General features: G+C 36.0%; 2 protein-coding genes across 2 annotated transcripts; one reads left to right on the top strand and one right to left on the bottom strand.

Moving 5' to 3' along the window:
* Positions 1–2988: 2988 nt before the first annotated feature.
* Positions 2989–3779, top strand: LOC125864376 (uncharacterized). Its single transcript, XM_049544349.1, has one exon. The coding sequence runs from the start codon at positions 3380–3382 to the stop codon at positions 3560–3562; it is 183 nt and encodes a 60-aa protein (XP_049400306.1). The 5' UTR covers positions 2989–3379; the 3' UTR covers positions 3563–3779.
* A 67-nt stretch (positions 3780–3846) lies between these two features.
* Positions 3847–11601, bottom strand: LOC125864371 (transcription initiation factor TFIID subunit 9-like). Its single transcript, XM_049544346.1, has 3 exons — positions 11468–11601; positions 8439–8716; positions 3847–4553 (listed from the first exon to the last, which is right to left on the bottom strand). Exons 2-3 carry the CDS (start codon positions 8697–8699, stop codon positions 4263–4265), a joined length of 552 nt encoding a protein of 183 aa, XP_049400303.1. The 5' UTR covers positions 8700–8716; positions 11468–11601; the 3' UTR covers positions 3847–4262.
* Positions 11602–12717: the final 1116 nt, after the last annotated feature.

Genomic DNA, 12717 nt, shown 5'->3' on the forward strand with positions numbered 1-12717 from the left:
AATTTGCTTGATCCTTCTTCTTGTCCTTCTTAGGATCCCGACATTCAGTAGCTATATGACCACGTTTTCCACAATTGAAGCAGCTTCCATTGAATTTCTTCTTAGGAGGATTGCCTTTTGGACCAGATGTTTTCTTTCTTTTCTTTGATTTACAATATTTACTCCAGATATTGTTGAATTACCACGTGACCTCTTTTCTGCGGCCTTGTTATCCTCATTGATTTTCAGCCTTACCATGATATCTTCAACAATCATCTCCTTACGTTTATGTTTCAAGTAGATTTTAAAGTCCTTCCACAATGGAGCTAACTTCTCAATAATGACCGCCACTTGAAAGACATCATTCACAATCAATCCTACATTACAGATTATGTGAGTATTAAGAGTAGACTTAATATATTCAACATAGGCATTAAATAAATTTATACCTTCAGCAAGGAGATCATGGATTATGACCTGCAGTTCTTGAACTTGGGTGACGACGGTCTTATTGTCTATCATCTTATAGTCCAAAAGCTTTGCCACAATGAACTTCTTCATTCCGGCATCCTCTGTTTTGTACTTCTTTTCTAAAGCATCCCAGAGTTCTTTTGAGGTCTTGACACTACTGTACACATTGTGCAGATCATCTTGCAGGCCATTCAGAATATAATTTTTACACAAAAAATCTGAATGTGTCCATGCTTCTGTCACCAAGAATCGTTCTTTGGCCGGAGTTTCATCCGACATAACAGGAACATTCTCATTAATGAACCTCTGCAGACTCAACGTAGTCAGATAGAAGAACATTTTCTGTTGCCATCTCTTGAAGTCAACTCCAGAAAACTTTGCAGGTTTCTCAGCCGGTGCAAGGGTAGCAGTTGAACAATTGTGTGCAACCGATGTTGCATCACTCACTGATGTTGTTGCAGTACTCACTGTTCCAACATTTACTTGACTTGAATTTGTCATTTTTCTATCACAAATGGTAGACAATTTTAGTATGTGAAATACTAACAGTAAAGAATAAATCCTTACACAATATGTTTCTAATTTAACGATAAAGTTTTTATGTTCTTTTAATCGTTAATCGAATGAATTTTAAAAATTCAAACAGAGTAGAAAACCATAAAGGTTTTAATCTCCAGAAACCTCAAATACAAAAATTATTAAATTTCATAAGCTTGTTATCCTCTTGTATTAAGGTTAGCAAAACGGAAATAGAAAATAGATGAAACAGACAGAAATAATAATCCGAGTCCACATAACCCACTGTGTTTTCTTAAGAAATTTAATCCCCTCAAGTCCTGAGCTTGCATATTAATTCCTCCCAAGATAAAACGAATTAACCTATTAGAGAAGTAGCGGTACCTCAAATTTCAATAATTTCAGCGAACGCAAGAACAGTAACGAGAGCACACACAGACTCAGTCGATCGACAATTTATTTTTGTAAGAAAGGAAAAAAATCGGTGAATGAAATGGTGTCTTTCCAGAACGTTGTGTCTTTTTGGGAAAAGTAACGCCTTTTTGGAAGGAACAGGTCCCTTCAAAACGTTTTTACCGTTACACGCAAATTTCAAAAAGATTCCGTTACGCAAAATTAATTTTGTTAATTAACTAACATTCTGAATTAATTTATAAGAGAAAGGAAATCAATTAATGAGATTGATTAAATAAATTTTGTCCAAAAATATTATCAATCAATCATTTGTCAAATCCAAATCCAAAAGTCGAAGCCGAGCGACGACGACGATGGTGCGAGGGGGCACCTTCTTCTTAACCCTTTAAGAACTAAAGGAAGTGTTTCCTAATATAAGGACAACAATTTTCCTTTCTTCTACCAATATGGGAGAAATGACTTTTCATTTGCAATTTACAATCACTTTTCATTTACCCTCCAAAATTGGTTCCCCACATTTTCATTTTCTCTTCTTATTTTTCATCCACACCTTGCTAAAATTCAACATGAAATATATGACAAAGGTAGATCTATTGATCGGTCATGTCATATAGGCTCGAATTGGACATCTATTTGCTTCAAATAAGATAGTTCGGTGCACAAAGCATCCTGCTAATGCGAGTTTGGGGGAAGAATGCACCACAAAATATGTGATGTAGATAGTCTAGTCTACCTAATACAAGCATTAATAACTGCTTTCACAATTTGTATACATAACTTATATATAGATCACAAAAAATTGTTATTCTTTTCAGGCTCAGGAAGAAAAAGTCCTGTGTAAAGGACTGGTTGCTATGTAGTCACAATAATTCGCGGATTTTTTGAAACTTTTGTATCACTGATATAAAGCGAGTTATCCAAATTATCACTATGATTGTTAATTAAACCTCAAACTTTGGAAAATTTCCCAAACAAAAAAGAGAGGGAGGGGGCAGAAGGATAACCTGGTGGTGGCCTAACTTTTTCAGCTGCAGTTGATGCCATAAAAACACTCTTTTTCGGAAAAGGGCTACCTCATACTCAAGGCTCGGAAAAGAGTGTTTTTATGGCATCAACGGCAGATTGCTTGTTTCTTAAAACACTCAATATCTGCAGATTGCTTGTTTCTTAAAGAAAAATGTAATCTTTAGCATTGTGTAGTTGAAATAATATTCACTGACAAACAAGGTACCTCTTAAGTTCGAGCCTTGAGTATAAGGTAGCCCTTTTCCCGAGTAAAGTAATGACTTTGAGGATGGGTATCTTAACATGTGAACAGCTTTCGCCCGCTAGCTGTTTGTGAAAATGCTAAAACGAACCGGACTCTTTCTATATACTACAATGATTGTACATCTTTGTGATTGTTTACTCTAATGCTGGTGTTGTTTTGTTATTTTGTGTGTTTTTGTATATGGTCTTAGGAGTGAAGAAGTTCTCAAATGTGTTTTTGTGCATGTTTGGATATACTGTCCGTGTGTTTTGGAATGAAAAACAATAATTGACTAGGCTGTAAAATTTCTCTGGCCATCAATGCTCTAAGTAGCTTTATTTGTATTTGCATAATATTGATGCTATGCAAGCTAAACCTAGTATTTAAGTGGTGAAGGGTAAAAGGGTGTGCCTGTTATGCCGAGTTCCAAAGGTTTATGGTAGGTCCTAAGGGTTGGCATTAGACAGATTTTTCTGTGAGAGGGTTCATGTATTCGACCTTAACTTGTTTGGGATAGAGGCATAGTTGTTAGTTGTTATTGGTGTTGTATCAACATTCGAGTAGCTCCTCGAGCCACTGAGCCTAGTGCCTACCCAACCTAAACCATTGAGAACGACCATCTCCAAACTGAAGATTCTTTATTAGTGTAAACTTATCTGTGATAATTGTTAGTTTTTCAGCCATTGAGCTCTATATATTTGGAAAACCAAAACTTCATTCTCTTTTCAGTTGTCTCTACCAAATAAGCTAATGGGTGACAAGAAGAAGGCTGGGGCTCTATTCGTGAGGCTTGTTTCAACTTCTGGAACTGGATTTTTCTATGTGAAGAAGAAGACTAAAACACTTATAACAAATCAGACAAAGCTTGAATTTAGAAAGTTTGATCCTCGTGTGAATTGTCATGTTTTGTTCAAGGAAGAAAAGATGAAGTGATGCAAACGCCAAACTTGCGCAAAACCCTCTTTCAAGTATTAGTGTTAGCTTTCAGTTTTGCAGCAGCCAGTAGTGAAATTAGACAATAGGACCTTTGGCTCATTTGTGCTACAAGAATAAGGGTTGTTTGTTTAGTTTTATTTATGCAATTCCCTGAATTTGTTCGGGATCATGTTGAATGAAACATAGTTATAAAAGAATTGATTTCATCATACAATTCATCCATAGATGTTATAAACAATAAACACAGAATAAAGCATATCCTACACTCTACAGAATGACCATTATCAAATGAATATGTTGGAAAACTATTGATAATGCCAAGGTAATTCTTCATTTCACAGCTCAACTCTGTTAATTGTGTCTAATAAATACTGGAAGGAGGAGCATTTAAACTAATACTCACTGTTACAAAAGGATCTTAAAGTTTCATACTTCATGTTTAAACAACAAGTATACAATGCCTTTGATTAAATACATAGGCAGACGGTTACAAAGGCTCTTGTGACTAAAGCTGATCAAGCATAAGACATCATCTTGGATGTTTAGCGCCAAGGGGAAAGGATACACTCACTGTTACAAAAGGATCTTAAAGTTTCATACTTCATGTTTAAACAACAAGTATACAATGCCTTTGATTAAATACATAGGCAGACGGTTACAAAGGCTCTTGTGACTAAAGCTGATCAAGCATAAGACATCATCTTGGACGTTTAGCGCCAAGGGGAAAGGATACTCGTTGAGGAGTACCTTGAGGTACGTCTGTCTTTTCATGAGAAAGACTTGGATTTTTGCTTGGAGCTGGGTTGGGATCGGCCCTTTCTTCGTCCTCCTCTGTTTCTTCTGGTTGGCTAGTTTGCTTCTTTGCAATAGCTAGCTGATAGTTAGGGTTGATCAGTGTATCTTGTTCAGGAGGGAGTGGTACTCCAGACCCCGCAATTGATTTCGGCAATGGAATCTTGTTTCTGTTCCTAGCCAACTCCAGTAGGACCTGATAAACAAGAGAATATTATAATTTCTGAAATGCAGAAAAGTAAAAATTTGAGCAGGGAAGACAAGTGAGATTGCTCCAGTAGATAGAGCACTTCCTTTCCAACCAAAAGATCAAGCGTTCAACTCACAAAAAGCAGTTTCCGAAAGGACTCCTAGGCAATTGTTTTCATTTTTTTGGGGTGGGTGAGGGGGTTTCGCTCTGCCATATCCGAAAGAGAAAACATGCATACTTGCAATGGGCAGTACTAACTGGATTTAGTTGGAGCTAGATGGTCAGCTGAACTCCATGAACAACCAAGTGCATGCTAGTTGATGATTAAATCAAGTTTTCAGTTCATCAAGGTGTCACATGTTAGATGAAGCTAGCTCTGTGTAATGGAACCATATTTACTGAAGAAGCTACAGATGATTTCTAGTACTGCAGTAAAAGATGAAACAGACAAGGGAAGTTCCAGACTGCTAAAACTTTAGCTAAGAAAATAAAGATACAAGTTCTTCAATGCCCCGCCATCTGTGGTTGCTTTCCTTCTATAGCCCAAGTCATGTGTAGCCAACCAGGCTCCCCTCATCATAATCTGCTAATCTTTTACTGGGTTGTCAGCCCTAGTACTGCATCTTAATTTATATGCAGGCCCAAGTTGATCTTCATGCTTTCCAGGCCCAACCCTTGAGTAGAGTTCAAAACAATACTCGCGCCCTCAATAAGAACCTTGTCCTCAAGGTTCAAGTCAGGGAATTCATACTCATGAGTTTTCTCTGCTTCGTTGTGCATGGTGAATACATGACCAGAATCGAATTCATGCCAAGGAAGTCTCAAGGCACAATCTGCCACCATAATACACTACTGGACCTTCACTAATATAATTCATTGTTTGTAATTCTATTGGACTTTTTCTCAATGGGGCCCCACGCTAACATGATGAGTGCCTGGATCATTCTGGCAATATCAAACCTTGAACCAGTAATGGTCATTTCTTCTTAGCATCACAGCGAACACATTTCTTCCTCCTCGTTTCTCAAAAGCAACAGATATATATCTTGGCATATCTTCTTCTACTAATTTCATCATTGCGAATAAGAGGGAATGAATAATCTCCATAACTCTAATGCTACCTCCACTCAAATTATCATGGTACTGAAATAATTCTGTCTGTCCAGTGTCTCAGTGATTTCAGAACAGTTTCAAGTATCCTAAGAGGCCCCTTTGCTCACATTTGTAGCATCATGAGCAACTTGACTAAAAATAGCTAGTGATGCAACAAAATTCACCTAGCCAGTTATACTGTATCGCTCGAAAGAACACCCCAGAAAAACACAAGTTATAAATGAACCCGTTAATACCTGAGATAGACCATGCCACATTACCAATCCAAGAAAAGAAACAACCCTATTGAGGATCATAATATAGTTCGTCAGATGAAAAATAGCATGTGCGGAGTCATCCAATGAACATGATGTCTGGAGGAACCTTCGACTTTCCAGGGAATACTAAATAAAACAACAGCAACATATCTGGAGGAAGCAGATTGTTGCTAGATCAGTCGAGCCCACCGAGCACTAAGACCCACTGGTGAGCAGTTCCATAGCCTTGCATCCAATTTTTGTCTGCATTGTAGCCTTCGGACTCATTAAGGAAGAAATATGCAAATGGATACTTAAATAGACTTGGATAGTGCGCACTAGCCAGGATATGAGGATAAAATCCTTCGATGTAAAATGCGTTAATCCAACTAGGTAGTGAACTGCAGCAAGTCTGTCATTGCAAAATCGAACACCCAACTGACTCAGCAATAGAGGGATGAACTATATTATTGCAAGCTGAACCATCCAGCGTCTATCCTCAGTAAGTTCAACAAGAACTAGCAGAAAGGATTGGGAGAGCTGATCAATTCGAATCACCTGGTTCATGTATTTTAGCTTACTAATAATATTCAAACGAACTTGAGAAGACTCATCCATCAGCAGAGAAAGAAATATTTGGAGAAGATGTTCAACAATTGTATTCTTCCTTGAATTAGGAGTCATTCCCATCATAACCAAAGAATTAACAGATATAGCATGTTGGCAAGCGAAGCCGTGCATAGTACTGCTAGTTGCTCGTGAAATAGAGCATCTGGTATAACTAGTAAAATACAACTCTACTGTACAGCAATTGGGCATTGGTCTTCACAGCGAATGCTTTTTGCTGGTTGGTTTCATTCTCAAAAAGAAAGCTCAGATCGAATCAGTATTGTTAAGTTGTCATTGCTTATTTGGTAGTGTCTATCCAACCTTCTATTGGTGATTATTCTAGGAAATCCTATGCAGATTTTTTGAACTTGGTAACTTTATTCTAGGAAATTCTATGCAGATATTTTTAACTTGGTGACTTTATTCTAGAAAATTCTATACAAATTAAAAGTGTTTATTTTACTTTTTAACCAATCCTGTAATACTTTGAATGGTAAAAATGGTTAGCCAGCTAACATCAGAAAGTTGATCCAGAACAGCAAACTGTTAAGAACTCCAATTGCCAGAACTCATTCACAGCCTAAAATATTTCCTGTAGAACCTTCAGCATCTTCTGCTCTGCACAAGGCTGAAAATTTCTACACCACTACCCCAACATTCAGCCACCAATACCTCCTGTTCAACTTTTCAAAGTCACGGTAATAAACCGCATATGATAGCACCAGACTATGACCTATTTTTTTTTTTTTTTTTAAATAGGTAACTTTCCAAACTATGACCTATTAGTTTGATACCTTTTCACTGTTTTCAGTAATAACTTAAAATATAGGCAAAAGTACTCATTACCTCCTTGAACTTGAAGCTTTTTATACGGTGTACACCTAAACTAAATTTTGTTTTAATTACCCCCGAACTTGTTTATTCCTCCGTCGCGTACACCTTTTTCATCCACCTGCTCCTATTGTAACTACACGTGCGCGACAGCTGGCAAAAGTGGTGATGTGATTTCCACCTCGATAAATAATAGCCACCTAGATAAATTAATATTGCAAAAAATAAATTTCTTAAATTTAAAATTCATTGTTTAAAAGTTATTTTTGAATAAGAGCTGATTTCGCGGAACTCCTTCTGGATTTGGGTTTTTCTAGACGTGAAGTTGGTGGATTAAATTTCAAATTTGTCTGAAATTCTTACCAAGTAAGTGTTAATCTTTGTTTCCTTTACTTTTCATTTACATTTTGCCCTATTTTTCGTTTAAAATATGCCAAATATTAAAATTCATCATTTAAAAGTTATTTTTGAATAAGGGCTGATTTCGCGGAACTCCTTGAATTTCAAATTTGTCGGAAATTCTTACCAAGTAAGTGTTAATCTTTGTTTCCTTTACTTTTCATTTACATTTTGCCCTATTTTTCATTTAAAATATGCCAAATATTAAAGAAAAATGGAGATTTTACGTCTTTTTTACCGTTGTAGCTTTGTGATGTGGCAAAAAATCACTTCCTCACGCACCTAGTAGAGTGTGTTGTCAATTTCTACGTCAGGTGGACAAAGAAGGTGTACGCGACGGAGGAATAAACAAGTTCGGGGGTAATTAAAACGGAATTTAGTTTAGGTGTACACCATATAAAAAGCTTCAAGTTCAGGGGGGTAATGAGTACTTTTGCCTAAAATTTATAATTATGCCGAATGAGAACCAAAGTTCTGAAACACGTTACAAGAGAACAACATAAGACTCCAAGACAAATTTTAGTTACATCATATAATATTTTGATTCAGAGAGTCTCCATGTTACTTATCTTTCTTAGACAAGAGAGGGATAAAGGTTATCAGTTTCACCATACACCTAAAAGGTCTCTAAGAAAGATATGAGTTCGTTTTTGGAAGAATGAAATACCAGCACAACAATGAAGGATTTAATAAGACTTGGTACCTCACGCGGCGGGGGTTGTGAGAAGCTGAAATTAACTTTTGACTGAATGGCAAGCTTGATGTCATCAGAGTCAATGGAAACCTTCCCTGCATGCTCTGAGTAGACTTGAGCATCCGTTAGTACATCAACAACATAGCGATACCACAGTTCCAAAAATTGATGCACAACTCGAGGCTCGTAGTCATCAACACCCATTGATTTTAGCAACGTTTTGACAATCTTTGCATCCCTTGGCAAGTCCTCTTCTCCACCTTCAGCCATTTCTTTCAAGGTTCAACCTAAAAAGAAACATTAACCATCAGCATCATTTCATACACGTCAGTAGTGTCAATATAGAGTTGCAGAAACCAGATAGAGATGGAGATGTGATGCACTACAAGTTGTAATCACGAAATTGTAAAACATGATAGTAAGTATTCTGAAAAGCATCAGAGTGAAAGCTTAAGTAGAAAGACATTCGTCAAACAGCTATTCTCCATATACGCAAAAGAGCAATCCGGAAAATATTTAGAGGTACAAAGTAAGAACACTATGAAAAGGAAAAAATAAAAATAAACTAAAAGGATAATACCCAAATTCCATCTGTCTAATTGAATCCTGTTGAGGTCAAACAAACAATCAAACACAGCTTAATAAGTACATTAAACGGAATTATTTAGATCCCTTTCTCCACTTCAAGAGGGGTGATAATGGAACCATAATAGTTTTAAAATTTATGAGATGAGGAACACAACAACATTGGACACCCTTAAATTTCAGATATAAAATCATTGCGGGAGAGCTAGGGAATGAAAAGCACAGACAAGTATTACTATTATTTTGTAGTTTCAAAAAAGGAAGCAGTGACAAGAATTATAACACACATTCCTCACAAACTATCATATGCATTACCCTTGCTAATAACACAGGAAAGGAGCAATCTTTTCACCTAATTCAGCTTCTTATTACTAACTAATTTTAAGACCATCTATTAGCTTTCACTTCACAAAGAAATAGAAAATAAAACACCACAAGAAAGGTAATCGGGACACGAAATACCAAGAGTCCATATCAGCAAGCAAACGAATGAAGGTGCTACCTTAAGTCGCAACTTTTCATAAAAATCGCATCTGTTCATAAAAGTCGCAACTTTTCATGAAAGTCACAACTTTACATAAAAGTCACAACTTTTTATGAAAGTAGAAGACTAGTTTTGTCAACAGTGGCACTTAGTGCTCGGTGGATTCGACTGGTCTAGCATCAATCTGCTTCCTCCAGATATGATGCCGTTGTTTTACTTAGTATTCCTTGGAAAGTCGAAGGTTCCTCCATATATCATGTTCGTTGGATGACTCCGCACATGCCATTTTTCATCTGACAAACAATATTATCATCCTCAATGAGGTTGTTTCTTTTCTTGGATTGGTAATGTGGGACGGTCTATCTCAGGTATTAACGGGTTCATTTATAACTTGTGTTTCACTGGGGTGTTCTTTCGAGCGATACAGTATAACTGGCTAGGTGAATTTTGGTGCATCACTAGCTATTTTTAGTCAAGTTGCTCATGATGCTACAAATGTGAACAAAGGGGCCTCTTAGGATACTTGAAACTGTTCTGAAATCACTGAGACACTGGACAGACAGAATTATTTCAGTACCATGATAATTTGAGTAGAGGTAGCATTAGAGTTATGGAGATTATTCATTCCCTCTTATTCGCAATGATGAAATTAGTAGAAGAAGATATGCCAAGATATATATATATATATATATATATATATATATATATATATATATTGCTTTTGAGAAATGAGGAGGAAGAAATGTGTTCGCTGTGATGCTAGAAGAAATGACCATTACTGGTGCAAGTTTTGATATTGCCAGAATGATCCAGACACTCATCATATTTGGAGATGGTCGTTCTCAATGGTTTAGGTTGGGTAGGCACTAGGCTCAGTGGCTCGAGGAGCTACTCGAATGTTGATACAAGTACAACACCAATAACAACTAATAACTAACAACTATGCCTCTATCCAAACAAGTTAAGGTCGAATACATGAACCCTCTCACAGAAAAATCTGTCTAATGCCAACCCATAGGACCTACCATAAACCTTTGGAACTCGGCATAACAGGCACACCCTTTTACCCTTCACCACTTAAATACTAGGTTTAGCTTGCATAGCATCAATATTATGCAAATACAAATAAAGCTACTTAGAGCATAGATGGCCAGAGAAATTTTACAGCTTAGTCAATTATTGTTTTTCATTCCAAAACACACGGACAGTATATCCAAACATGCACAAAAACACGTTTGAGAACTTCTTCACTCCTATGACCATATACAAAAACACACACAAAATAACAAAACAACACCAGCATTATAGTAAACAATCACAAAGATGTACAATCATTGTAGTATATAGAAAGAGTCCGGTTTGTTTTAGCATTTTCACAAACAGCTAGCGGGTGAAAGCTATTCACATGTTAACATACCCATCCTCAAAATCATTACTTTACACAGGAAAAGGGTAACCTCATACTCAAGGCTCGATCTTAAGAGGTACCTTGTTTGTCAGTGAATATTATTTCAACTACACAATGCTAAAGATTACATTTTTCTTTAAGAAACAAGCAATCTGCAGATATAATAGTTCTACTGTTAGAGTTTACTCCATAGTTTTCAAGTTTTAGTTGTTCTTCTTCATCTTTGAGCACACTTAGAAAACCGCCGCCGCAGTAGCACATACAACAGCTACACCCACCACCAATTCTCACCACAAAACGTAATATTTTTTTCAGACACTAAACCACTAAACCTTACTATACCGAATCAGCTACCGGAAAACCAGAAAGCACCAAAAACCAAACCGAATTCACACATTCCAGGTGAACGAATCTCAATTAGGAGGAACATATGCATCTAACACGCTAGAATCGCACATCAATTTCCAAATTGGGGAAGAGACAAGCAACATCAAACACAAAAGGAGAATTCAAATCTAACTATAAAAACGAAAACAAGAGTATTCATAGGAGAGAACTCACCGATGTTAAACGAAGAAGAACACTAAAATCACTCCAAAAGACGGAGGAATATCTCAAAATGACCGCTCGACACAGCTTGGAACCTGCCCAATATATATATCTTACTCCATTTTTAAAAAAAAATTATGTGATGCACATAAATTTTCGAGTGAACAAATTCTTTTATATACTTACGTTTCAAGTTAATAATTTTTATAGGTTACGGATTTAAATTGTGATTTATAATAGGTTCATGTGATTAGTAGGGTTCACCTCATATAGGTTTAGTATGCTTTATATATAGGTTATAAATTTAAAATTCGGGATGGCTCATTGGTGTGGACTTGAGATTTTCATGTTGGAGGTCTCAAGTTCAAAATCAATTGCCAGCAAAAGTAAGGAATTTGCCTTCTGGATCGAGCTCGTCGTACCAAGGTTGCCTAGTGCGGGTTACCTCTTCTATGTGGTTTGCGAGCGAGGGTTTTACCCTGTGCGCATCCAAAAAGTAGCGGCTGTGGGGGTTTCCCTTGTCATAAAAAATTTGAAATTGTGAAAGTAGTTATTAGTAATGATTTGTAGAATTTTTGGCTAAAATCATCCCTGAAATATGACATAAGTACATCCTTGTGTTATATAAGTGAACAAAAAACATTCGTGAACTATCCAAAAAGTTGCAAGATTCATCTTTCTGTCAATTTTTTTAAGGAACTCACACCATCAACAAAAATGTACCAAGTCGAATGAATATATGTACACATGGTTAAGCTAGTCAAGTTAAGTGATTTTTTTTAATTTTTAGAAATTGAGGGTTTAAATCATATTCAGACAAAATATTCTAAATATTCTTTATAAAAATATGGCCAATTCAAAAGTTTTTTGCTTATTTCTTGTAATTTATATTAGAAATTAGAAAATATACTAAACATGTATAAATGTTAATTATAAAATCAATAATTAAAATAAGTTAAAGATTTTGATAGCAAATTCAATATGCGTAAACATCAAATTGTGATTTCATCTCACATGCGATGTGAGCCAATTCGTATAAATTTAGATTTTCTTAACATGACTCATTTAACAACTCAATACATGAATGTTACAAATTTATGGACATTGTATAGATAAATTTATTTTACATTAAGTTAAGCAGGTAAAGTTTGTTTGTTCGTTTATATAAACAATATATGTTAAGATTCTTTTATTACCCCGCAAAATAATTTGAGTGGATCATTTTCTTATTAAACAAACATAATAGTCTTCAACTTACATAT

The sequence above is a fragment of the Solanum stenotomum genome, chromosome 5 (assembly GCF_019186545.1).
Source record: "Solanum stenotomum isolate F172 chromosome 5, ASM1918654v1, whole genome shotgun sequence".
NCBI classification, from domain to species: Eukaryota; Viridiplantae; Streptophyta; class Magnoliopsida; order Solanales; family Solanaceae; genus Solanum; species Solanum stenotomum.